Source organism: Zonotrichia albicollis, chromosome 7, assembly GCF_047830755.1.
Source record: "Zonotrichia albicollis isolate bZonAlb1 chromosome 7, bZonAlb1.hap1, whole genome shotgun sequence".
Classification (NCBI taxonomy): Eukaryota; Metazoa; Chordata; class Aves; order Passeriformes; family Passerellidae; genus Zonotrichia; species Zonotrichia albicollis.
Window position 1 is genome coordinate 24,344,536 of NC_133825.1, and position 26,821 is coordinate 24,371,356.

Consider the following 26,821-nt stretch of genomic DNA (forward strand, 5'->3'; position numbering starts at 1 on the left):
TTGGAGTACAGTAAGGAGATTGTCTTAATAATGGAAAAGGAAAAAAAACATTAGGAGACTTTAATTTTAAAATGTACTCTAAGATACTGACATTCATAAAGCAGCAGCTCAGTAACAAAATAATTCCACAAAGGCACTAAGATGCACAGCTTTCTACCTTATTACAGAGCTCAGTGGTTTGATCTGGAAATACAGAAACTTGAAGCAGCAGCAGTGTTTTCTGTCAGGTTTCTAGGAAGTACTAAAATCTGTTGGAAGCTTTTATTTTTGAATATGAGTGTCAGATTGACATTACATATATCTGTATCCTGGGGTGAGCATACGTTTCTGTGCCTATTGCTGCCTGGCCATCAGGCACATCAGTCTAGTCAGTGTTCTGTGAGGGAAACTGAAGCTCTTACAGACAACTCTTCCCAGGGCCTATGGTCAGCTTCAGGTTGTTTTTCATGTCTGGAAATTCTCCTAAATCCACTGAGCCAACCAATAGCTGTATTTTAAATTATCTTCATTAAATTGATTTTTCTAGTTTGCCTAAAAATACAAGTCATAGTGGTGTGGCTATGTTGATCTAACAAAAATGCCCAAACAACCATCCCACCAAAAAAATGCAGGAGTGGTTTAGATGGAGGCTTATTTAAAAGCTGGTTTATTGCTTTGAATAAACAAAACCACAGGCCAGTAGATGAATCATTGTTCTCTTGTTGCATGAGAAGGAAGTTGGTCTTCCTGGCTTATGCAGCCCACAGAGTGATTTATCCCATTGTCTTTCATTAATTTTTTGCCCCATAAAAATTAGTCTTCCCATGCAGTGTGTCCTCTTTGTATGTGCAGGTAGCTAACTTAAGCACATATTTGAAGACATCTTTAGAATACAAAAACATCTTCAACTTTTTGTTCACTCTGGAGTCAGTGTTCTCTGAACACATCTGGCGTATTCTTCAATGAAAGTACTCTGGTAAGCACAAGGAAGGACACAAAACCTGACTGGATGAACTGCAATGCTCTCTGCTACCTCCTGTGTCCATGTCCAAGTGGTTTTCGTTCCAGTTGAAGCTTTCTGTCAAAGCTTTAAAAACAAAGTGTTCTGGAACATATATGTATATCCTCTCCCGCTTATGTAACATACACATATTCCCCAGTGGTGCTTGTTTGTGGAACTTGGCTGTAGGTGCAGAATTGGTGTGCACTGAAAAGGGGGTGTTCCTTGAACCACCCTGACCTAGGCAGCACACTTGGCCTGGCTCTGCAGAATGCTGCCCCCACAAAATCAGGAATTGGAGGAACACTGGTAAAAACCCAGCCAGGTCACCCCAGGATGGGAGCTTTGTACTGAAAGAACCTAACCTTACAATTTGATGGTTTTCTTCATTTCACCCCTTCAGTTTTATTCTTCTTTCTTCCTGCAGATATTTTGAGCAAAAGTGGGACAGAAAATGACTCTGAGTTTGCAGGCACTTTGTGCTCACTGCAGCAGAGCAGTGTGAGCCATGGCCCCCTGCTAGAAAGACAGGAACACCTGGCCTGGGCATCTCCTGTGGAAATCAGCATTGGCCAGAAGGAGATAAGGAGCATTTCTTGTTAGTGTTCTTGGATTTTTCAGGATAGAGAAAACAATCTTCTGAGCAAGTCAGCTGAAATTGCTTTGTGGCTTTATTTCAGAAGATAGGTATTGTCTGCTTGTCAAACTGTTGCTTTAAGTGCATTGTGTGTTGGTACCTACGTGTTGGGGGTTTTGAACAGTTAATGAGAGATTAGTATTGCTTAGGATACAGGTAGGTGGGGAAAAAATTCTTAACAGCAAAATAGATTTGTTAAAAAATGCTACCTTAAAAGGGTGCAATTTACATGATAAGAATTTGTATGTTCATCAAAAATACTGAAAATTTCGAAGTGCATTTCATTTTGGCAAAATTAATTGTTTTAATATTGCTGTGTAAGATATTAGGATAGATAAAAATACCACAATACTTGAACGTCTTTAGAGTGAAAGTCTTTGGGAAGTTTTATTTGACAGAAAAAAGTTTAAGACATGACCAGGCATGGTGATTTTTGAAGTTTTGGAAATAAAAAGCCCTCTACATTTCAGAAGTCCTACTCTTTGATTTACTCTAATTGCAAATTTATATTCAGCAGTGACAGCAGATCAACGAGCTTGCCTTTTAAATTTGGTTTTGCTTGTTTGGTTTTAAAATATTTACTAAATACTGAACTCTGGGCTGAATTCATTAAATAAATCTCCAGGATTAACTTTAGAAATAAACTGCATTTTATTTAGAAGCAACAATGCTTCTAAAATATTGTTGATATTTTCCTAGTCTCTAAATGTAAATGTAACTCATCTTAACAATGCTTTAAATTTTTGCAGTGTTGCTGACATATATCACAGGCCAAGAAACAAAGACTGGACCATTTAGGAGATCTTGCTTGCAAATACTGGCAGTAGAGTGAATTTTACTGGGTTTGATGGATCTCTTCTAGTGTTCCTGTTGTGCACAGACTGAAACACTGGAGTGAAGTTTCCAAGGTAGCCTCTGGTCCACAGAGAACTAAAAGGTAAAATTGCCCTGGCTTGTGGGTTGTAAGGTACCATTCACATAACATGAGAATGTGCAGTCCTACCTAAAATCTTTTCCTTGTCACTGATTTTGGTTATTTGTCATGGGAGGATATTCTTTTGCCAAGGGAAGGGAGAAATTTGTGTTAAAAGTGAAGAAAGTTCCACAAAACATTTATGTGCAGTCCTCACATTGGAAGGATTTGGGAGTGTGTGTGCTGATACATCTGGAGTCCAAACCATTAGCTTTTTACTTGAAAGAAAATCCCATTGCTGTTCATAAGCAACTAATCAAAAGCCAAACACTTCCAGAAAAGAAGCATGAAGGCAAACCTAGGGTAGTGCTATGTTTGAACACATGCAGTAGCATTGAATACATCACAGATGAAGCAATAGTGAATGCATCCATTGCATCTATGGAAGGAGATTAATAGAACATAAATGTCACTATTCAAGTTTTAGATATTAGGAGTCCACCCATAGTTGTCCCAGGCGGGCTTCGCTTCACTACGGAGCCGTGCAGCAATTCAAAGCACACTGTCTCCCCCTTCTCCATTTCTGCTATAGCAAAAGTAGTCACGGTGTTCCCATGTGGGGTTTTCCTCTGACTGCTTGAGAGAGTTCTTTTGTACCCACGGCTGAAGGAGAGTTGTCCCAGTGCTGGTCCTGAGCTGAACTCCACAGAGATGAACAACAGGTAGACACCTTTGTGTGGTGCTTTAAAGTGGCCATGTTCAGAGAAGTAGCTGTTTCCATAATTTAGATAAGTTTCATTAAACCTCACAGTTTTTTCTTTATCCTTTCTTTCTGAGAATCCCACATGGAATGCCACCAATGAGTCTGAAAAAGAAAGAGGAACAGGATTTAGCAGTGAGTGAGCGCTCTTCTCTCCCCAGGATCATCAGGATGGGAGATAAGGTGAATCCCTGTCAGGCCTGATTTTTGTATGCTTTGCAAAGCTAGGCACTGGAAATGGTTATGTGCACTGGAGTAGATCAAATGATTCCCTGGAACTCTTGGAAAAGTATAACACTGGGACCACACAAGGAGAAAAAATATCACTTTTTAACTGTCCCCAAAATAAATCAGTTAAGAATATGTTCTCTGCTTATTCAGTCTTAACTACAGTTTTGCAGCACAGCTGCCTAAAGGGGCTGATTTTTGCTCTGTTATTTGTCCATAGCGAGGGCTGCAATCATAAAGGCCAATGTTAAATCTGTGGTAGTTGTAATTACTGGGTGCTTATGGTCACATGCTTACAGGGAAAGAGAACTGCCCAGCCCTAGTGAAATATAAGCTGAAAATTTGTCTCTGAAGCTTGGTTGTAAGAGAGGGAGTATGTGCTCTCTGGTCAGTCTTGCCTGTTCCACTTGTGCAAATTATAGCAGTTCATTTAATGCATCTGTCTGTCTTGAGAAGGATTTGGTGCTTTGAGTACACTCCTTCCAGAGCCAAGTAACAACGCGGGAAAAGAAGCATTCCACATTACTTTCCAAAGAGAAGACTGCTACTGCATTAACATGAGCATCTACAAATAAAATTTGTCTTCTAAACACCTGAAGGTGAATTAGTTCAAGACCAATTTCCTAGCAGTTATGGCGGGTGTAATTTTATTTGCCTTAACCAAAATACAGCAGAATATCAGCTTGGTTCACACTCAAACTGGTTTTTTTCTCTATTTAAACTGGTGGAGGGAGTGGGTGTAAGTAATGTCAGAATTTCTCCCTCCAGCATCCCACAAGGTATCTGATAGCTCTTATAACTAATACTAATATGCTCTGTGTGTGGAACTTGCATCAGAGCCCAGAAAGAAGTTAGACCTGTACATGAGCAAGCCAAAGAAAAGAACACACCTTTTTCCACAAATCCTGTCTGCACTGTATTTCTTCCACTTATTTCTTGTGTATTTTCTCTGTGCTTCTCAGATCTTTTCTTGTCTCTTTGCTTGTCTTGACCTTTCTGTTGCCTTCTCCCTTTTTTCTGCAGCATTGACTGAATCTTTGTAACATCCAGACTTATATTTGAGGCACCTAATTCTTCATTAGTTCCAAATAATTTTTTGAAAGTCACCAGATGTTCCTCCAGATTCTGCTTGATGGTTGCTAAATCTGCAGAGAGACTTTCTACAGAAGCGTTGAGTGGCTCAATTGCATTTGCTATCGTATGATTGCAGCAGAGACTTATGTCACCTCTGGATTCGTGCCTCTTGACTGCCAGGCTCAGATGTTTGATATCATTCTTCAGAGTCATGATATCATTGTAAGCTGAGCTCTCCAAGGAGTCATCTTTGGCAGCCTCATAGTTCGGTTCCATGTGTTCTCTGACGCTGCGTTGGCTGCTGACTTCGTGTAGAGTAGAGGAGGTTTGTGTTTCCTCCTGGGGGTGCTTAGGAGGCATGTGAGCATCATGATGATTCTGCTGACCTCTCTCCAAGGGATGAAATCTCTTCTTAACAGATTCTAAAGTCACATTTTGTTCTTGTAGTTTATCTGAAAAGTGTCTGAGAGATTCTTGCAGCTGAAATACTGATGGTATTAGGCTACTGAAATCATCTTCAAAAAAGACGTCCAGAAATTCGTGTCTCAGTAGAGCCTCCAGTGCTTCTTCGTGCCGCATTGCGTCTTTCAAAAGAGAGCTAAAAGAGCTGTTGAGATACTTGATTTGTCGATGAATTTCTTCATCTTTCTTCTTCAGCAAGCCCATGTCTTCTGAAAAAGCCATAACCTGTGACTGAAGCTGTCTGTTCTCTTCTTGACGGAGGTTGAGAGACAGATGGATGGACGGAATAGCTGAGGAGAGCTCTTCAATTTCACTCTTGAAGAAATCTCTGAAAACTGACTCCAAGTGCTTCATATCCTTTGGCTGGGTATCTTCAAGGGAATAAGTGCTATTCCTTGAATCTTCCTCCAGCACATCAGTGTCAGCAGATACTCTCTGGCAATTGCATTCCTCCATGTACCGCAGCAGATCTGAATAGGTTTCCTGAAGGTTTGACAGAGTGTAGTTGAGCTCTGCTATCTGCCTTTCCATTGCTGCATTGTTTTCTTCCATAATAACTGATTTCTCAGCCAAAGTTATTGTAAGATCTTCTGGCCTATACTTTGAGATATTCTTCTTTAACTCCTTAAACCACCTCTCTAAAACTGCAATATTCTGAAAGGCCACATCTGACTCCATGTAAAGTTCTTTAAGCTGCTTGGCATGTCCTGACAGCATTTCATTCATATGTCTGATGGTTAACTGGCTGTTTTCATCTTTGGGACCGTGATGTAAAGAGAGTTCTGTTAAATTTTTTTTCAAAGCTTCCAGTTTATTTTCCAGAAGGTTTTGCTCTTGTTTCATGTTTGCTATGCTGTTGTTCATTGCTAAGAAATGGGACTGCTGTATCTTATGAAGCTTCTTGAGTCTTGTGTCAGTATCTGCCTTGAGCATGCTGAGGTTATGGTGAATATCAGCCTGCTGCATGTGCACTTTGTTCTCTACATCTCTTTTCGCCTCATCAACTTTCACTATGTTTTCTTGGACTTTTGATTCAAATTTAGTTCCCAGCTCCTGGAATTCCTTCTTGGGCACAGTGCTTTCTTGGAATCTTTCTATGCTTTTCCTGTTGGCTTCCACATCATAGGACAGATTTCTTACTATGTTGGAGAGGTTCTGTAAACTTTTGTTGAAGCTTGCCCACATTGGGTTAAAATGTTTCCTTAGAAAATTCTCCACATGAGGAAACAAAACTTGCTGCAGAAGCCTTTCCTGGTGATCTGTTAATACAGTTGAAAAAAAAATTAAATTTAAATTCTGCTTTTAGAACACAGTCTAGACAGGTTAACTCAAGTGTTCATTTTTCTGTAGTAGTTGGTGTCTTACTCCCCAGAATCTGACCTAATGATAAATTTCAACAATTGCAAAAATAGCCTATTGTTAAATCAAGATTATTATGAAGCGCATGGTGTCTAAGAGTGTGCAGAAAATAACTTAGATTTGTATTGAGTTCCCCATTTATATCTTAAAAGTGATGTTTTTTGAAACCTGTGGACAGGTGGTTTTTCCAGTGGCCATAACTGTCCATTTTCTCAACAGTTCTTAGTGGGCGCTTCCTTTTTTGACTGTGTCATAATGTTCTTTTTCTCATGCTTTCAACCCCACAAGGTTATACAGCATCTTAACAGCTGAATATTCCAGGTGAGGAGTAAATAACTTGAAAAATCTGTGAGGTATCTGGACTGTATGAAAATTATACTAAGGCTCAGTTTCTAACTTTATTGTTCAAACTTGAGTGCCTTGAAGTTCACTGAGTACTGTATAGTCTGTATCATTAGAAAATGTTTCTGCAAGCCAGTGGCTCCCTATGGTGGGTTAAATTCAGCAGCTCTTTTTCTCCTACTCCTTTATATGGCAGAAACAATGTTCCAGAGATGGAATGTTTCATTTTTTCATGAAACACCAGTGTGCTAATCCACACATCAGAGTATACAGCATGAGTATGGAAAACTCTGCATCCCCAGAGAAGAGAAGAAGCCATAGAAGTAAAACAGTAAGGTTAACAAATTTTAAATATAAGCAGCCTCTTTATTCTGTGATTAAGGCATATTCTGAACAGTGCCTTTCCTTAATTTCCCATTTCGAGTTACTCTTTGGTTCATTCATTTGCATTGGGATTGCACCCATTTTTTCTCTCTGTAGAAGCAACCAGCAGACCAAGGAATATCAGGGTATTTTTGCTTTCGCATTTTCTTTCTGATTTGTGTGGTTTCACAGGGCCTGTCATGGGCTGATAGTTCTGCATCAGACCTCTCACCTGAATTGCTCTCGTTCACTTCTAACACCATGCTTGTACCGTTGTTCTCAAATAGTCTCTGTAAGTCACCTAAGGTGCTGGCTGCTTGATGAATATCACTTTGAAGATCATCCAGTAAAGCCTCATGATTTTGAATGACTTCGAACATTTCTCTTGAATCCACTGATGTTGACACTAGTCACAAGATTAGAAAAACAAAGTCATGCAACAGGGTGCAGCGACCAGGTGACAGGTATTCATGCAAGACCTCTGAGAGCACCTGTCTGGTTTTCATTCTGAAAATTTTGCGCTGACATTTAGGGAGTCTGTTAGATTTCTGGCACCTTAAATTGCAGTTGATCTGCAAGGATTTTTTCCAGCAGTGATGGAAACCTAATATATTCAAATATTTGCAGAGAACTTCAGCTACAACAGCCATGATGGCAATAAAACGCTCTTAATTAGAAATCTCCCCGTGCCATAAAAATGCTTTGGAGTACTAACTCTTTTCAAGCCCATTGGCTGAAAGGATGGCAAGGTTTAACAGCCTAGAATAAAAGGAGGGGATGAAAGAGCAATTGAGACATTCCACTGAGGAATCAGGAGCACAGTGTGTGTCAGAGCTGACTCATGGAGGGGCCCTTTAACTGATGTTTTTCTAAATAAATACTTGTGAATCTCAGCTGTAGAGTTCAAAATGTGCAATACTTCCCTGAAGCTAATTTCTGAAAGGCACTTAATAACACTGCAGGCCACACCACTTCCCAGCTGGTAAGGGAGGGTCCTTCGTGCTGCTTACACTGGGAGGGTGGGTGGAGTGCCTGAGATAAAAATCTACAGTACCTTGTAATTGTAATCTCTGAGCCACTGAGGGGCTGTTCTAAAATAGCATTTTCGGTGGATTGTTTTTCTGGTAGATTTTTGTGAGCATGGGGGGCTGTCCTGTGAACCCACTGCAGAGCAAGGGGATAACATCCATGCCACTGGAAGGGGTAAGGCTCTGCACCAGCTGGCATCCACTGTTCACCAGACAGCTTTGAAACTTTGGGATGCTTCGTTGTGAACATTCGCAGGGTGTTATAGCAAAAGCCCTCATTTATGTCAGTAAATGTATTGTTTCAAAGCTTTTCCAGAGAATGCTTTCACTAGAAAGTTTGTCCATAGCTTATCACTTTAAAATTACAGCTTCAAATCTTTCTTTCTCTCCTGATCAGTGACTGAGAGGTAAAAGGATAACAAACAAAATAACTTCAAGCACATACTGTGGTTTGAGAACTCCTCTTCTTGTCCTTCAGTTTCAGTTCCTGGCACCAGAATAAAATTAGGATCTGCAATTGAGATATGATACAGCTGTGAAAATGTTTTAGATGCAGAAACTACTGCAGTTTAGCAAGGCCACACAGGAATTTCATGTGTTGTGTAAAAGGTATGGAGACAGGTTTCATGAGGAAAGAACACCTTCTCTGGAAAACTTTGTTTCCTTGCACTGGCAAATAACATTGCATACATGGCAATGCTATGCAGTATAGTGTAGGGATTTTTAACTCATGCCAAGCTTTGCTCATAAGAAATTAGTCTATTGCAAATAAATGGGGCTTTTTTCTTTTCTGGGGGCCCCATCTAAAGATCTGCAAATTCCTCTTCCTTGTTCCACAGTTACCTGAACACCCTGGTGGCAGCAGCAGTGAATGATGCTGTACAAATGAGAAGATATTAATGGAGCAGCTGGTTTTGGTCAATGAGTGTAACAACAGAGAGGCTTAAATAGTTGCACTGCATTTGGTAATATCTTTCCAACATTATGTGTGAAGTTCACCAAGAGATCAAACCACAAATGAAGGCTATCTGTGAAGTAAAGCTAAACCTCCAGAGATTTTTATCAGTGGAGTCTGTAGGTGAGTTAGATGTAGATTGTGGAAAAATTTTCAGACATATGTTTGCCTTTATTTTTATGGTTGACCTAATTGCTAGAGGGAATTACCTTTTATCCATTTAAATTCCCTTAATTCTATTTAAATTCTTAAATCTGTTCAAATTCTGCTTTTTGAGTATTATTTGCTAAATCTTGCCAATGCCATTTTTAACCACCATTCAGTTTTTAAACCACACTGTCTCCCCTCTCTCTATTAGCATCTGCACAGATCATAGCATGGTTTGTGTTGGAAGGGGCCTTAAAAACCATCTAGTTCCCACCTCCTCTCCATGGCAGGGAACCTCCCACTAGACCAGGCTGCTCAGAGACCCATCCAACCTGGCTTTGAGCACTTCCAAAGATGGGGCACCCACAGCTTCTCTGGGAGACCTGTTCCAGTGCCTCACCACCCTCACAGCAAAGTATTTATTCCTAATACCTAAACAATACCTGCCCTATTTCAGTTTGAAGCTATTTCCCCTGGTCTTAGCACTACATGCCCTTGTGAAAAGTCCCTCTCCATCTCTCTTGTAGCCCCATTAGGTACTGGAGGGTGCTCTGAGGTCTCGTTGGAGCCTTTTCTCCCCCAGGCTGAGCAGCCCCAGCTCTCTCAGCCTGTGTCCATAGCAAAGGTGCTCCTGGACTCACTCCAACAGGTCCATGTCCTTAAGGTGGGGACCCCAGAGCTGGATGCAGGACTCCTGGTGCAGTCTCAGGAGGACAGAGTAGAGGGCCAAAATCCCCTCCCTCAACCTGCTGCCCCCACTGCTTTATTCAGCAGTGCAATGGGTTACAGTAGTTCACTCCAAAGGCTGTTCCTGGAGCTTTCCTGGAGGTCACAGTCTGGGCACTGCTCCTGCCTGTGCCGTGGAGCTGCTCCCTGTAGAGGAGGCAGTGCCTTTGCAGCCAGGCTAATCAGAGAGGAGGAGCAATGCTGACTGCAGAGTGAAGGCTGCCCTCTCCTCTGAACCTGGACATCTTGTGATTTCCAACTCAGATGATTTCATCCTGTGAACTGACCATAGGGACATTTCACACACTAGTGTTGCTTTCTGATGTCACCAGTTTCTACCTGGAATTAGGCATTCCTAGATGGACTTGTCTAAGATGGACATCTGACAGGCTTTCCAGCAAATTAATACCTTTCTCCATACAAAGGTGCTATTAACAGAAGAATAAGTAACTAATGCTATTTAACTATTAATTGCAACTTATTATAACTGCTCTTGTCTCAAAGTATCAGTGATTTGGGACATAGCAGACTGAAAACACAAGGCATCAATTCTAAAAAAAGGAGAAAATTTAGGCAGATTCATTTCTTGCCATTGTGCCTGGCATTTAGTCATCCATTCCTATACTTGCTCTCCAGCTTTGCTTACCACGCTGTTCACAGTCCTTGCCAATAAATCCAGGGCAGCATTTCCACTGCAAAGACTTCAAAGTCTTCTGTTTCACTTGGTAGACTGGCTTCAGGGCTGTCCTGTACCTGGAGAGGAAGGGTCTGGGCATTAGATTTATTGTAATAGAGTCCTTTGCAATAAAGTTTGGACTGATCCTGAATGCTGTAGTATTCTGATGAGGTGTGGAGACCATTTAATTATTGAACACATTATTCCAAAACAGTTACCAAGGAAGATAGAAATTTGTTTTAAACTCCCCTAGAAATGATGAGGCTTCAGTACTGTTGAAAACATCTTTTACATACTTCAGAGAAAATACTGTTTTCCTCACTGGTTTTATTTAGGACACTCACATGATCTTCTGGCAGTCTGGGGCTCCGTTGGGGCAGGGCTGTTGGGAGTTGACAATGTACTTCTCCTTCATGCAGGCTTCTATGTATGTGACCAGGCGGGACTGCGTGAAGGAACACCAGTTCCTAGAGGAGGAAAAACGTGGGAAAAGAGTTTGAAGTAGGTCTCTAAGTCTCTGGCTGTAACAGTGCCAAGAAAAAGTGAAAAGCAGAAAGGCCTTTATTTTTACTTTTGCATTCTTTCCCAGCTGTATGATGAGGAAAGTGGAAAATGCTCTCTACCTTCTCCCTCCACTCCCAGTTCATTTGTTTTCATTTGAGATGTTTATCTGTATTTGTTACAAAAGGGCTGATTGTCTGAACTTTGATGCATTAGTTCCATTTCCAGTCCTTTCATTTTGCAGGAGAAATTTCCAGCCCATGATAACCTGTGGGTTAATGTCGCTTTAAATGTCAAATGGCCTTTCTAGGCATGTTGCCATTTCAGATGCCATATGACTGACTCATCAGGTTGAGGCAGACTGCCTCTGAAAACTTAATCCAACATTAACTCCATAAATAATATCTTCCTAAGTATTACTTCTTCAACATAATATAGTAAGTGATTGGATTTTATGAAGTAGGCTCGCTTCAAAATAATTTCTCCCATCATCTGCAGGAAAATAATTTTGGGGGGAAAAGGGTTGTTTTAGTTTTATGTTTCTAGCAAGGACAAGTGAGTTTTAACAGTCTGATTCATTTTCCAAGTCAGAATTACATAGGCACCTATTAATCCCCAAGTGTAGGTGAGCTTCTTCCTTTAAAGTCAAGACTTGGCAGTGGAATGTTGGCTGAAGTTTGATGGTTGAATCCAAGACCAGAAAGGGCAGGAAGTGACAAGTAATTAATGGAAACAGCTGAACTTTAGGCAGTGTATTTTTAAATGGGAATACAGGAACCAAATCTCCAACTATCAGCATATATGGAAAAGGTTTGCCTCTCTCAGGGAGTTGGTGTAACAATGGGGAACCGAGTCCTGCACGAAAGCAGAAGCTGGCACTGTAGCAGCCAGGAGAAGGGAAGGAAGCTAAAAACATCAGGATGGAAGGGCAAACAGCCTGGGCTAGCGGGGAACAGTTCACCAGGCTTGCTGGGCCATAGCCTGTTTTGTTCCCCTGTTTCTTAAGGAAAATGTGATTAAGATTTCAGCAAGCACTCATGCAAGCAAAACTCTTCATCTGGTAGAAGCAAGGGCAGGAATCTGGCAAAGGCTGCAGTGCTGGGAAAGCAGGACAGGAAAGGAGGCTGCTGCCTTTGTTGTGATTTCCAGCCAAAACAACTTGTCTGATTTGTAGCTTTGAGGCCTTTACAAGTGACTGGGGGAAATTTTGGACCCATGATCAATGGGTGTCTTGATTCTTACAGGACTGAACTGGAAGACAAATCCTCAAATTTTTAATGATTACTCTTCCAGAGTCAAACACTGCTTGTGTCAGAGTATAAAACCACTCAGTGAAATCCAGCAGACCAGCACACATGCTCTGGTGACATCTGCCTCCAAGGTATGCCTAAGTTTACCAGGTTTACTGTTTCCAGGCTTTAACAGCTGTGGCACTTTTCTGGTATTTGGTGTCAAATAACTAGAACAGGGTTTGTGCTTGGTTTTGGGCTGTCCTCTCTCATGCACTTGGCAAGGCATCGCTGGAAGAAGCTCTCCCCCCTCAAATCCTCTCTGCTTTTTCCTGGGGAAGTGAAGTGCCCAGGCACTGGTGCTGGAGCTCTCTGGTGTCGTTGCTAGGTGCAGGATCCCTGCCCCTGCCAGCAGGATGCCTGCCAGATCCAGGCTGGAGTCTGCATTCAGTGTGGAAACCTCCTTTTAAAACAGGATTCTTTGGCTTCAGGGTTTTGTTCTTTCCTAATGAAAACAATCCACACCCAGTGAATCATCATCTGGGCTGTTTTCTTTTTTTCCCACCATATGCAAGTCCTTCCTAAGAAGTTCTTGGAGTCATGTCAGCCACATAGAGCAAAGCCAATTGTGCACATGCATCAACCTGTGTGAGCAAGAATGAGGCACTGTGGGACTGTGAGTGCTTTTGCTGTATTGCACAGGTGGATTTGCACAAACAGAACAGAAAACACAAGGATTGCTTTTCAAAACATGTTAAAGTGTTGGAGGTACTTGGTGACCTTCCCAATTGTAGAAAGCTGTTATGTTTTATCAGAAATTGATTGGTTGATCCCAACTTGATGCCTGCTTTGGACTAGTGTTCTGCAGAATGAATGAGATGAGGGGTGAAAAAGAGGGGAATATGATGGACTCTCAATCAAAACATCCTTTAATGCTTGCCACAGTTCTTCATGTCCAGTTCTCTTGACTATATATTCACTGGTTCTCTCTCACTTGATCTTAAAAGTTTATTTGTGGAGCTGAAGGGCTGCGTAATACCATGTTGTGGTTTTAATCACAAAAACTTTCAGAGGTTTTGAGTTCCATAAAACTTATCAGAGTTTATTCTTTCCTCAAGTAAGTAGATAAGGCCTGGAATGAGCTGCCAAATAGATGCATGTGCCCAAAGATGAAACTTCTATTGCAGCATTTTTTTGCACAACTTGTCAAATGCTTCCTTTAGGGAAACCTTGCTATCTGTAACTAAAAATACTCCTTAACGGGATTAACCTTGAGGGAAACTACGTCATTCTTTAATGTTAAGTGCAGCAATGTAAAAGACTGAGAAGGGCTTGATCTAAAGTTCAGTGAGGCATGCAGGACTTCTCTGGCTCCAAAGGCTCTGAATCAAGCTGTGAAATTTCAAAGAGCTGCTCCTTCACAAATAGCACTTTCTTTCTTGAGCTGGTTTCTGGAACACAGCAGCTTTGTGTTCTGCTGCTGCATTTATTCTCCTGTTTGTAACTATGTCACTTCATTCACTGAATATGTAACCAACTTAACACCCTCTGCTTTTATTCTCTTTAATGCAGTTTTCTTTGGTGCAAACTTCTGCTGCCAGGAAGAGAGAGGGACAGAGAGAAGCTGCTCATGTGAGGAGAGCAGAAAAGCCTTCCCTGTAATCTGGTGAACGTTAACATTTATCACAATGCTGAAAGTTAGAGCAACTCTTGAGGGAACCCTAGCAAATTCAGGGCTGCAAATGTTTCATTTGTTCAATAGCTTTTCCTGGTTCACATTGTAAAGAAATTAATCCTTGCTTTTTTAAACCAGGAAAAAGTGTTTTAATAGTTTTCTTTGCTAGCCTGTGGTGTTGTTTGTTGGGTGGTTTGTTTTTTTCCCCTAGACTTCATTCTAATTATGAATTAATCTTATTAAATAGAGTCTTCACATGCATCTATTCACTTCTGCCTAATTCTGAGGCAACTGTATTCTTATGTCTGAGATTAAATATATCTGATGACAAAGCATTCTGTATTTAAATAAGATTCAACAAATGTAGGTTAGCTCAGACTCTTTTAATTTGAATCTTTCAGGTATTTAGAAACTGATACGAAAATTATTTTTTTCTTACATGGGATCTATTGAAACATAGCAAAATGGAGGCAGTTCTTTCTCTGATTCTAGGATTTGGCTGGGCCACCTTATATCATAGGAAACAAAATAAAACCCACAGATCCAGGAGAAAAGCTTAGATGGCTGCTCTGCAGTATCGACTCTGCTCAGATGAATGTGGGGTCGCCTTTCCTTCATAGAGACAATTGCAGTGTGCCAGTGAGTGTGAGTAATGCTCCCCAGCTCAGGGAGGCACTGACACACTTCAGTTCTCTTTGCTACATGTTCTCTTGATTGGCACTGCAGTGCTTAATTTTAGATGTGTCCTAGATCAGTGGAATTTTTGCCTGAACAAAAGCTTCAGGAATTCAGGATGTTGGGACGTTTTTCATAAGTTTTGTTATTCCTTTGGCTGTACTGGTCCAACTGAGTTGTCCTTCACCGTCAGTTTCCTCAGGTTTCCATTCCCAAGGAAGCCAGTGTCTATAATTACTTTGAAAACTCCTGCCTAGCCATGCCTGCACCTACTACTCACAGTGTGCAAAACTTTTCAAGACCATAACATTTTCCTATATAGCAAAAAGGCACCAGATAAGCAATTCCTCCTTACTGTGCTATAGGAAGGTAGTAGAAGGCTTTATTTCTGTTTAAACAAGTGATTTTCCACTGAGTTGTACAGAATTACTTCTGATTTATGCCAATTGAAGCCAAAAGAATTAGGCTTTAGCTATCGTTGGTTTTTCCCTCAGTGCAAATTTCTCACTGACAAGAAAAAGCAGCCTTAATAAACAGAAATAAAGTACTCCATTTAAATTAATCTAAACTAAGACTGTGCATGTCAGTATTGAGGCAGATGTATCTTTTTCTATTTTATGAAATACAGAAAGTGTTCAACTGTTGCAGAAGGCACTAGGTTTCCAAAGCAGCATGGTGTGCCACTGGGTTTTAATTAGCAGACAAGTGATGCCTGGTGGTCTGTCAGTGAATTCTCCAGCTCTTCCCAGGCAGCCAGCAGCTCTGTATTAGAATCAGACAGCAGAAACTCTCATATTTCTCCTTTCCCTCAGGAAAACTTCCAACGGGAATTGAACTCCCCCTCAGGCAGGGTCTGGGATCTCCCCATGTCTCCTCCTGTGAAACACCCTGGTTTTCACTGGAGTGAGAGCACATTGCTTTGCAGTTCATCTTAACAAACTGGACTGAAAAGAGTGGCAATGGTAGTTTCAAACATGTGATTTCCATGCAGTGCTGGAAACCTTCCATAGTCCTGAGTAACCCAGGCTGAATGCAGAGTGTATTCCAACAGCTAGACTGTAATCAGTTGGGGTAGTGCTGGCCTGCAGGACATCCTAAAACCATAATGCAGTGAGGACTTTCAGAGCAAGTGCAGTCCTGAACTGGGAGGAAGAGTTCAAGGAACAGCAGGCTTGACTGGGAACTGATTTTGAGCCAAATCCAACTGTTGTACAAACAATTCCAGAGGAGTAAATGCAAGAGGATTTTCCTCTTCAAGAGCATCCACAGCCATTACCTCATTTCTATTATCCCTCCTCAGTGGAAGCTCTGCAGCCCATTGAGAGGGCAGCTTACACTTGGATTTTATCCTTTGATTCCTGCAGACTTAAGTTCCCCCCTAGTGCAGCCTGATCACTCCTTTGTCAGACCTCATGTGGAGGCAGGAATTGCAGCCAGTGGCTCCCTTTGGCACACCTGTGCTGATGCCAGGTAGTCAGAACTGCTTGGGAAGCCAAGCTTCCCACTGGTGTGTGCTGACTGTGTGTGGGGCACCAGGGGAGGTTTGTTCAGGGCTGCCCACTGTTCACTGCACAAGCAGGAAGGTGTTGGCTCCAGGTGGTGATAGCACTGACAGTGCTTCTGTGGTTATGATGCTGAAACAGGAGCTCCCTTGCTATCTGCTGAATAAATTAATTGCTGCAGCTTGCAGTAATGAGCTGTGAAACAAATCAGTCCCGTGGGCACAGAGGGTTCAGTAACTCCTGCACTGTGTGGAATGGAGCAGTGTCATTTGCACCAAGCAGGCCAATGGGGACCTGTTCCACCTGCAGCTGAGCCATTCAATGACAGCCAAATATTGGAGAATTTCCTGAAGTCCTGAAAGGAGCCAAGTGCCAAACTTTGATAGGGAAGCTTTGCTTCTGTTGATGCACTTGGCACTGCCAAAGCTATTGTTGAGCACTCAATGGCTGTTCCACGGCTTTCAGGATGTCAGGGGCTAAAGATCACTTTTAGCTGTGCTTCATCCAAACTTTTATTTTAAGTGTATGTTCTGTGCCCTTTTGGTGAGAAATTTCAGTATCCCATAAGCTTCCTACAAAAGTCTCTACCTTATTTTGAAGACATAAATGAGTCAATGTGGAACTGGTCTTAATTAAATTAATGGATTCTTCCTGTAAAAGCAGACAAAAATAATAAACTATTAAGATTGAACACTGAGTTTCCTTAGAATAATTTGATTTGGGTTTTCTCTGCTTGTGTACACTTGGGAGGATAGTTACATGTATTGACACACTGGGTAGTCTCGAGAACAGACCTGGTTCTTTGTGGCTTCTTGATGTGGAATGAGAGGAAGAGGTGAGAGAGATAACACACCTGGCTGACATCAGGAAACCTTCCTCTAATCAAGGGTGACTGCACAGAATTGTGTGTCCAAAACTCAAAATATATTAGTGAAATTAAGGATATACTTTAGCTGAAGATTTCTGCATTTCCTGTTTAATAGGTCAGGTGGTAGAGTTTGGAGACATTTTACTTTTGTTTTTCCATTTTTTTGTGGGTATGTTGTAAAAAAAATCCCAGGAGATGACACTGTGTGTTTGTGGATTAAAAAGAAAGAAGGAAAAATGAACCTGCCCAGCTGCAGGGCAAAACCAGACCAGGGGCCACTTGGCAATGATTACACTTCTGGAAGCAGAAGTTCTGTGAGAATTTGGATAGATGGGGAAGCCAAAGTAGTTCTGTGCTCCTTCCCGTTCCAGCACCACCGTCCATTTCTCCCTTACAGGGTGAGCCATCCACCTGGGAACTGGCTCTGTCAGTGTTGTTACTGAGGGGGAAGGTTAAAAATAACCTCTGCTTTTTCCTAAGATTATTTTTAGCCTGGAATGCTTAAGGGATCTGGTTTACAGTGTTGCTTGACAGACAGGTCAGGCTAACTGAGGGTGCAGGCAGCTTTGGGCTTTGCTGTTGGAGCTGCATGTGCCTTTTACATGCTTCATTTGTCTTGGTTTCTTTAATGAAATACAACACTAAGTGCATGAAATCTGAGTTGTGAGCCTGACTGTTCCTGATGTACAGGTCCCTTGATTTCCCTTTTTAATTCTGCTGAAAGTTTTGGGTACGTGTGGATCCTTTTACCTCAGCAGTAGAATAAAATAGCTGAAGTCAAACCACACAGCTGCTGGGGAGAAAGGCAATATAAAACTTGATTTCCTTTGGAAACTTTGATAGTTTTGATTTTGTACACATACAGACACCTGTCCAGTTGAACATGCAGAGCTTCTTCTGTTTGTTCAGATAGAAGCAACAGCTGAGATACTTCTTACTGATTTATATTTTAAAGCTCTTTCATGAGAAATCTTATTGTTCTTAGAGGAATTAGCAAAATAACATATCCAAGTATTTGACTGGGATCTAATGAGTCATTTCATCTCACATGTTGAAACAGAAACCAGAGGATTCTGATTAATACCTTGTAGTACTTAGTCATGATGATCTCAATTATTCAAATAACTGCAATATGGAAAATGATGCTCTACATTTCTTTAAAATGTAAGAATATTTTGTAACTACCACTATTCCTAATACAAAGGGAAAATAAGAAATGGTTGAACAAAACGCATATTGCTTTTATTTTTTTAAAGTAATGAGAGTCAAAGCATTGTCACAAGGACCAAGTTACTATAGATTATTTGTTTCCTAGTTCCGCAAAAAACGTATTTTCTTATTTCAAAAGCAAACTAGATGTAAGACATCATTTCGGTAGAAAACTATTCTCCACCATCCTGGACCTTTTTTTTGGCATGTCTGTCACACCTTTTTATGGCATGTCTTTCTTTCCCTCTATCTCTCAACTCCTATTTAACTTCTGATGCCTTTCTTATTGTTCTCCTCCTGAGAGATATAAACCAAATTTTTTGATGATGGCTTTTTTCCAGGGAATGTGTCACTCTTGTAGGGAGGAAATACCAGATTCATGACAGCATCTTAACTGTGCCTAGCATGGTACTACAGCCACAGCAGCTGACAGGCACGAGAGGACTTCATGCTCTGAAGGTGTGTTGTTTCAACCATTTTAGAATTTGTTCTGTGGTTACAAAAAGAATTGTGTTTTCCCTTCTTACTCATCCTCTCTCCCTTTACTTTTAGGTATAATTCCTCTCAAAGTCTTCAATTTCTTTCCTAAGACCTAGCAGCTGCCTGGCCTTGTGTGTACTGTAAGTGTGACAGCTCTACAAAACAGCAAATACCTTAAAGCTGCTGCCAGACTGGATTTGAATTGTCTGTAGTCATCCACATAGCTTCATAATTGGGAAGAATGTTATGATTTGACTCATTATCCAACTATCTCCATAAAAGAAGGAAGTATTTCTCTCCTTGGGAGGAAATTAGGATGAGTCATAGCTGGTATTGAGCTGAATTAGACAAGCTGGTACTGAACAGAGCTACAGAGCCAAGGAAGAAATCTTGATTAGGACAGTATATTGCAGCATCTTGCTGACCTGTAATGCTGACCTTTTCACAGCACTGAATCTTCGTAGTACTGGGAGTTTTCAGAATGTTTTCAGCATTTCAACCACAGTCAGATGATTATCACCTTGCAGAGTAATTTGGAAGCCCAGAGTGCCCCTTGGGCCTTGTTTTCTTCCTTTGACCATGAACTGCATTAACCAGGAGTTGGTCAGTTAACAGAGCACATCATTATCAAACACTACCCATCAGGAAGCCTTGCAGGCTTTAGGAAGTGCCTTGGGGCTATTGGGGGGACGTACAGATTTTTGGGAAGGTGTATTGTGAAAGACAGCAAGGTTTTCATGCACTCACCATGTTACACTCAGAAGGGAGGCCTTAATTTTACATGCAGATGAGATTAGAAACAAGATCGCATACTCCAGTTTGCATGAAAGGGAAGCATGGCATGAGGAAGGTTTTATAGTCTCTTTCCATCTCACTTTTTACCTTTCCTCAAGAGCATGTAAAGGGAAAAATACCAGGGCATCCTAAAGCACTGAGCTGTGAACAGCACTAAGTGTGCTGCTGTTTCAGCTCTCCTGAACAGGGCTCTGCTGTACCCATCCATCAAGGCTATAAAAGATTCATTCACTGTCCTGCTTGGTTTTCATCTATTTTAAACATTTAGAGACCTACTTACGTGCCCTGTAAAACTTACACAAATCATAGGGTTTGGGAATATTTCTAGTGAAGTACATGCCTTTTACTCTCAGAATGGCTGCTCTTCTGCTACAGATTACCATGAAAATAATTTTGCTGGCATGGAAATCTTTGGAAGGGGGTGGGGGTGTGAAATTTGTAGTAATTTTCATGCTTATTCATTATTCCTTACCTTGTTATATTTACTCCTCACTATTTTTATTTTGTTAACATCCTGCCATTACCTTTCTCTCTCCATTTCCAAGGCCCAAGTCTGCAGGCAGGCACATTCTGCTAATGGGCAAAGTTTGCCATGCTCAGCAGAAATAATCAGCATTGGTTCATGATAAGAAACAGTCAGTAAATTAACTTCCTCTAGTTCTCCTTTGCCAGAGGTAGTGTTTTGGTTTCTGGCAGAACTGGGAAGCTTCACCTCTGCTGGATGTGTGCACACCCCTAACCCCAGATTAAGCAAAGAGCTGGTCTCATCTGTGGTTTCATCTTCCACAGGCAATTCAGCTTTCTGTTTGTGGAGTTCAAGCATTTAAACCACTCTTGTTTGGATATAGATTGGCCCCTAAAATCTAATGTATTTTAATGAGAAGCTTCTAATGAAACAGCCCTGTACCAACAGAATATAAAAGTATCAGAGAGGATTGCACTCCTGGTATGTGTAAGACAGACATGCTGGGTACTTACCCATTTCGGGGCCGTGGGCTCGCAGCTTCCAAATCCTCTCTCTCTTCCTGATGTGAGGAGATCACACTTGAAGGGTAATCTCGAGTGTCCTCCCTGAGCCGTTCTGTCTCCCAGTAACCTTCTTGGCGTGGCAGAGGAGCTCTCTGGGGGTGTGCAGAGCTCTCATGCACTCGTGGCTTGAAGCTGTGCACGGAACCATCACGATCTCCGTGATGGTCTGCGTGTTCCGCCAGCCTTGCCAGTCCTACCGCGCTACAGACCAGCAAAAGCTTCACCAGCATCCTGGCCTTCTTCCCCCCCACTTACACCTGTCTCTTCTTCTTTCCTCTGAAGCTCAGCCTGAATTACTTCAAAAATGCCCCAGCAATATTCTTTAACTGGAAAGTTGGAAGAAGGAAGGAAAAAATTAAAAAAAAAATTGTAACAAAGAGCGGAAAGAGCTCTTGGCCCTCCCAGCCACTGTGGAAACGTCCGTGGCTGTTGAACAATGTGAGCCTGGTTCCTGTGTGGGGCTCACACGTCTCTGACAGGGGGGAAAATGAGGTGGTAGGAATATAGCTTATTCAAGGAACTTCTGAGCTTGCCTGCCTTCTAAACTTATCTGTGAACAGGAACTTGGCTTTTATCAACTGCCTTCTCCCTCAGGCACAGGAAAAGGATGTTAGCTTAAAGGAAAGGAAGAGAAAAGAAAGGAAAGAAAATACTGAGTGCTCTAACAGACTCTCATTACACTGCCAGAAAATGTCACAGACCTGCCTGGTCCAGTGCTGCACATGGAAATTTTTCCTATGGTTTAAAGGCTGAAATACCTTGGCTTTAGCAGCAGGGTATTTGTGGCATGTAGAACAAATTGTGGGTATTGAGGGACACAGAGCAAATGTACAGTAAAAAAGAGCCTACAATCATCCATTCTTCTTCAACCTTTGCAAAATAGCTCTGTGAATCATAGTCTGTTTCCATCAAAATGGAATATTTTCATGAACTTGTCCTTCAGAGACATCAGGTTAATTTTTAAGAATTTCTGTTTGGGTTGTCATCACTGGGTGTCAGGCTTAATTTTTTTTTTTTTTAATTTTAAATTAGCATTAAAGGAAAAGCCACTAGTCAAGAGCTGCTGTCAAGAGCTACCTCTGTCACCACATTCTAATAATATTTTTTTTAAAAAAGGCTGTGGAGGTTGCATGTAGTTTTCTTACTGATTTTGCTTTGCTGGTGGTGCTGCTTTTAGTTTTGTTGCTTTCATTAACTGTGTTTCTTCTTTCTGTCTTGCAGGGTGACGTGCTCTGGCATTTTAAAGAATAAAGTGAAGTAGAATGATGCTCCAACTAAAAAAAGAAATGGGAATGCAGGACTGCTAGATCATCTTGCAGTATGAATGATGAGATGATCAGCCATGGTTCAGTATGTCTTGCAGAGCATTAAATGTAAAGCTTTTATGGATTTGTTCCAATACCACCTACAAATAGAGGAAAAATCTCTCCAGGATTTTAGAAGGCCTTGTTATTCGAGGCTGTGAATTTGCATCTTTTTATCACTGGCTGGATTTGCACCCCTCTCCTGATGCCCCTATTTTATGCTTAATGGAAGAACATAGAGAACCACAGAAGTGCCCTTCCTGACCTGTGGTAGACACTGCTGCTTGAGAGCAGTGACAGCAATATATGGGGCCAGGCAGGGAGAGATTTTGCTAATTCTAAGGAAAACCTGTTCTTGCTGTAGCAGTCACTTCTCCAGGAAGATGAAATCACAAGGTCTGGACTGAAGACTGAAAAAAAGTTAGAGCAACTTCCCTCTGTTCCTTCCTGCTGCTTTTATTTCCAAATTGTGTGCATCCTGCTGTAACACATGTCAATGTGCGAATATTTCATGTGCCATGTTTCACATAGAGATGTGCTTTTCTCACAAGTAACTGGATGTGACCTAAGCATTATATTTGTTTACGTATTAGGACCATTATCAGGAAGGAACTGAAGCAAACATGAGACAAAACAAGCAACAGGGTTATAGCCTGACCTGCAGTGAGATCCTGGCTTGCAGAGAAGTGACTTGGTGCTGCAGGAGTTGAAGTCATCCTTCATGGGTGTGATCCCTCCCAAGTGATGGGACAGTGGTTCTCTGCCATCCTCCTGGCTCAGAGCATCTGCTACCCGTCCAGGTGCAAGGACCTGTTCTCTGTGTCTTTGTAATGGTGCTGCCCTGTGGGTGCAGCAGGCACAGATTTGAAGGTTAATAATTCAGCACAATGGTTTTTTGGTAGTGGTTATGAAAGATGCTAAACATGGAGCAAGGTAAGGGATGAAGTCCCTTTCCTTGTGGTAGGCATAGGATAGGATGCTGCCATGAACTTAAGAAAGGCATTCATTTTTCAAAGGAACTTCCTTACTGAACGGTAGTTGAGATTTTTGTGTAACAGCTGTTATAATTTGTGGTACCTGAATAACACATTCAGGTTATACCGTTGGTTCAAAACATCAGATTTGCTGGCAGAATGAGCTCAAAGTTTTCTTTTATACCTGTGGAGGAACAGGTATGAGGAGTGTACCTACTCAAGAATGAGATACACGTTTTGTGGGGTTTGTTTGTTTGTTTTTGTTTATGTGAGCTGTTGCCTCAGCATGGAACCAGGGAAAACAGACATATATTTGCTGTAACAACCTGCTCCTTGCTTTTTAGGTGAGTGTCTTCTAGGAGGTACTTTCTAGATGAGAAACACATCTGTGCACCAACTAACATCAGTAGATATTTAGTCACTCTTCAGTTGCCTTGTTTGGTGTAGGTGTACCTTACACAGCTAATGAAAACATGGGTGAATTAAATCAATTTAAAAGATAGTTTGGAACATTATTTGGAAGGTGGTATTGTGAAGTGTTACAGTGAAGTGTTACTCCAAAAGTGTCCTCAAAACCCATTCAGTAAGGGCTGTTGTACTAATAGTGGTGTGGGGATCTTTGGAGGTGTCCTGGTGGTTCTCACAAGGTTTTAGTGGTTCTAAGAACAGCTAGCCAAAAGATGCTGTTCCTCCACTCCTCATCCCCAGTCACTAGTGACTTTTTCCCCCTGTGGTCTTATTCATGGAAATGCTTGTTCTCCAAGTATTTCTAGGAAGCAGTTCCTCAAAGTGTGCAAACTTCTTCAGACTTTAAGCTAGCCTTTAAAGAGTTGATATTGCCAGTTACACTGGATCGATCACTTATGCCCTGCGATCTTGCCAGTAAGTGTCAGGAGTGCTCTTGCCTTGTCTGGTAATTCTAACCACTTCCATTAAACACAGCTCTTAACCCCCCCCCCGGTATTGCCCTCCCTAAGAATTCAGTGTCCTGTTTGCAATTCCACAACCAAGTTATCAGATGCCAGCACCATCTCCTGGGAAATCTGCTTAAGGTACAAAATCTCATCTTGGCCCCTTTCCTTTTGTTTAGGGTCAGAGCCTTGCAGCTGCAGAGGGGTGGGAGGTGGGCAAGCTTGGAGTAAACAGTGCCAAACAATGTGTTTGATCAATAGCCTGTCTGATAAATGGCTTGGCTGTACTTGGGAAGAAAACACTCTGGCTGTTCCAGTCAGCATGTCTCTGGAGAAACAGCCCTTAGAAATTCAGTTTTCACTAAATAGAATCTGATAAATTTGTTTATTTTCTGTCTTTCCAGATTCACTACCTACTCTTAGGTGGTGTAAGAGCTGAGATGTAAAGCTCTTAATTACAGACTTAAGTTTTAAATTTGTGTATTTAAAAGGAAAAAAAAATCCTTGAAAAAATGTTTAAAAAGCCAAGAAAAGATGGAAAGCAGGTGTTGCTTTAGATTCTTATATCCCAGTTCCCAATCTCTGAAGCAGACTGGATAACTGAAAAGATTTTATGTCTGGGAAGACAGTTTTGTTGATAGCTGCACAGCAAGGGGATAACTTCTCATTAGGCACTGGGATTTAGATCTGGAAAATGCTGTCTCATCCCTTGCCTGCTGCCAATGCGCGCTCATGCGTGTGCGGCTGCTCTGGAGGAACAGAGCACGGGGAGAAGAGTGTCAGGAGGGGACTGCAGGGCTACAGAGCAATTCCTTTTGCTGGTGTGTCCATCAGAGGGAGAAGATGAATTCTTGCTGCCTGTATTTTTAATGGTTTGCTCAAAAGCTCTCAGTGGTATTTGACAGCAGAGATCAGTCACGGAAGATCGCTGTACTGGCAGCACTCTGTGCTCTGCATGTGGCTCATCCCTGTGTGTGTTCCTGGAAAATGGCTTGGCCCTGGCTTATTCATTCCCTGGCTAAGGAAATTAGCTCATTACCTATGCAAACATACATGCAGGGATTCAAGTCCTAAACTGTTTGCCATAGGATGTCAGACAACTGCTTGTTTTTGTTAGGGCATGGAAATGACAGATCTGTGTCAGTTCTCCTTTCTGCATTTTGAAGTTTTCATAAATGGAGACAGAGAGGAAGGATTTCTGTTTATATATAGCAAGGTTGGATCCTGTTAATGTTAATATTATTCTCCATAAAATAACTTCCTCAACAAAGGATATTTACCAGCCACAAAAGCAGTCTGTCTTTCCTTTCCTCATCTGTCCTTCAAACAACATCATATACAATTTAAGTACTTTAATAGAATATGACCAAATGACATTTCTTTCATCCAGCAAAATTACTTTGTCAGCTGTTAGCCTCCAGCATAAGTTCATTGTTAAAGGACAAGCTTAAACGTTTGTGGATGGAGTAGCTTCCAACTGGGAAAATTCAAGAAGGAAGAGAGCCAAATTAAGTAAAATCCTGTTTAATCTGTTGCAGGCACAAAAAAAAAAAAAAAAAAAAAAAAAAAAAAAAAAAGACAGTAGAGGACAGGGAATGTTGATTTCTGCTTTGCATTCTTTACTTTGCCTTGGATCAGTGCTTTGGGAGTAGGTAGACTTGAGGTAGAATTCCTTGCCCATGTTCCAGAACTGCTGGCAGATGTTGCACAGATCTGCTTCCTTCCAGGTGCCAGCCACCAACACCCAGGGACAGGTGGAGACACATGAGAGATGGGAAACTGCTCCTTTCAGGGGAAGTTTCAAGAAACTCTGCTGTTATCCAGCAAGAGGCTCGATAACCAAGTCTGAGCAGCCAGAATTCAAACTTTAAATGAACAGCAAGTGGGTGGTTTGTCGGGTGGTTTGCCCAAGTCAAAACAAGGATTTCTTTTGGTATTATGCAGATCAGCCAAATGTTTTTGAGTTAGAGATTTGTTTACATTGATGTAGCTTAACTGGCTTCTCCTAGTGTTGCAAGGCAGAAAACAGAGAAAAAGAGGTTTTGCCAGGTGAGACAGGAACTTGGGGTCTCTGAATTGCCTGCTGGAGGCCTTTCTCTGCTGATGTCTTACCTGATACAAAGGGGGAAACCTTACCAAGCAGAAAGTTAAGTCCCTAGCAAAATCTTAAAGCCAAGGTAGCTTGTGTTAACTCTTGTTGTTAGTTTTGTCTGAGGTAGGATTGGCAACAAACTGGGACTGGATCCTCTGCTTTGAGTGGAAGGATCCTGCAGTCACCTGGAGGTGGCAAACACTGAGGAGCCAATGTGGATGCTTGCCCTGTATAGATTGCCTACGATGTTGTCTCCAGTTCAGAGCTTTCCTAAAAAGGTTTCAAGGTAAAACAATGCCTGTGCAAACTGCCTGCTGCTTGGGAGGGATCCAACAGCATTGAAATATGACTTGTGAGCCCTTTCCAAGGTCATTGGGACAGGAGAAGGCAGGAAAGGAGTATCCCACTTGAGTATTGGCTAATTCAGTCTGGTGGTGATTCATGTTTCACATCCCAGGATGGCTTGATATTTCATGTATTTATTACCTTTTATAGCAATGCAAAATACGTAAAATTGAATTGTACAAATCACAATGACAGAACAATAGCTGAACAAAATCACGATACCCTTCCCACTCAGCCTTATCAGCCTTGGTGTTCTCCTGACAATACCAGCAAAACTCATAACCCTGGGAATGTCTGCTTTAATGTCTACTTTTTGAAAGTGTGGTGAAAAAGTAAATAGGCCCTGGAGCAATTCCCAAAGGTGGTAAATTCTTTTTTTAAAATAAATATAGTTAAAACAAGACTCTTGCCTGTGCCTGGTGAAATCAATGGCAGTTTTGTGACTGGCTCCAGGAGCAGCAAGGTTGAACCTCTGTTGTATGGCACAGTAAGGTGCAGATGTCTTCAATCTGAGAGCACCTTGGGAGCAGGAAGGAGCGCCAGCCATAGCAACAACCACCTAGGGGGAATTTTGACAGATGGT

The 26,821-nt window shown here is 41.6% G+C and overlaps 1 protein-coding gene and 1 long non-coding RNA gene across 3 annotated transcripts; one reads left to right on the top strand and one right to left on the bottom strand.

Annotated features, from left to right (window-relative positions):
* Nucleotides 1-905: 905 nt before the first annotated feature.
* MMRN2 (multimerin 2) lies at nucleotides 906-21,180 on the bottom strand. Of its 2 annotated transcripts, XM_026799533.2 has the most exons (7): nucleotides 20,562-21,179; nucleotides 10,994-11,116; nucleotides 10,620-10,726; nucleotides 8,591-8,656; nucleotides 7,350-7,523; nucleotides 4,408-6,312; nucleotides 906-3,394 (listed from the first exon to the last, which is right to left on the bottom strand). In XM_026799533.2, the coding sequence occupies exons 1-7, from the start codon at nucleotides 20,840-20,842 to the stop codon at nucleotides 3,006-3,008; spliced, it is 3,045 nt and encodes a 1,014-aa protein (XP_026655334.2). In that variant the 5' UTR covers nucleotides 20,843-21,179; the 3' UTR covers nucleotides 906-3,005. The 2 variants fall into 2 exon arrangements, with proteins under 2 accessions (XP_026655334.2, XP_026655335.2); XM_026799534.2 differs by lacking the exon at nucleotides 7,350-7,523 and having other exon boundaries at nucleotides 20,562-21,180.
* Nucleotides 18,470-25,717, top strand: LOC141729680 (uncharacterized). The gene is made up of 3 exons (XR_012581082.1): nucleotides 18,470-18,767; nucleotides 18,861-18,928; nucleotides 21,834-25,717. It is a non-coding gene; the product is annotated as an uncharacterized LOC141729680 (long non-coding RNA).
* Nucleotides 25,718-26,821: the final 1,104 nt, after the last annotated feature.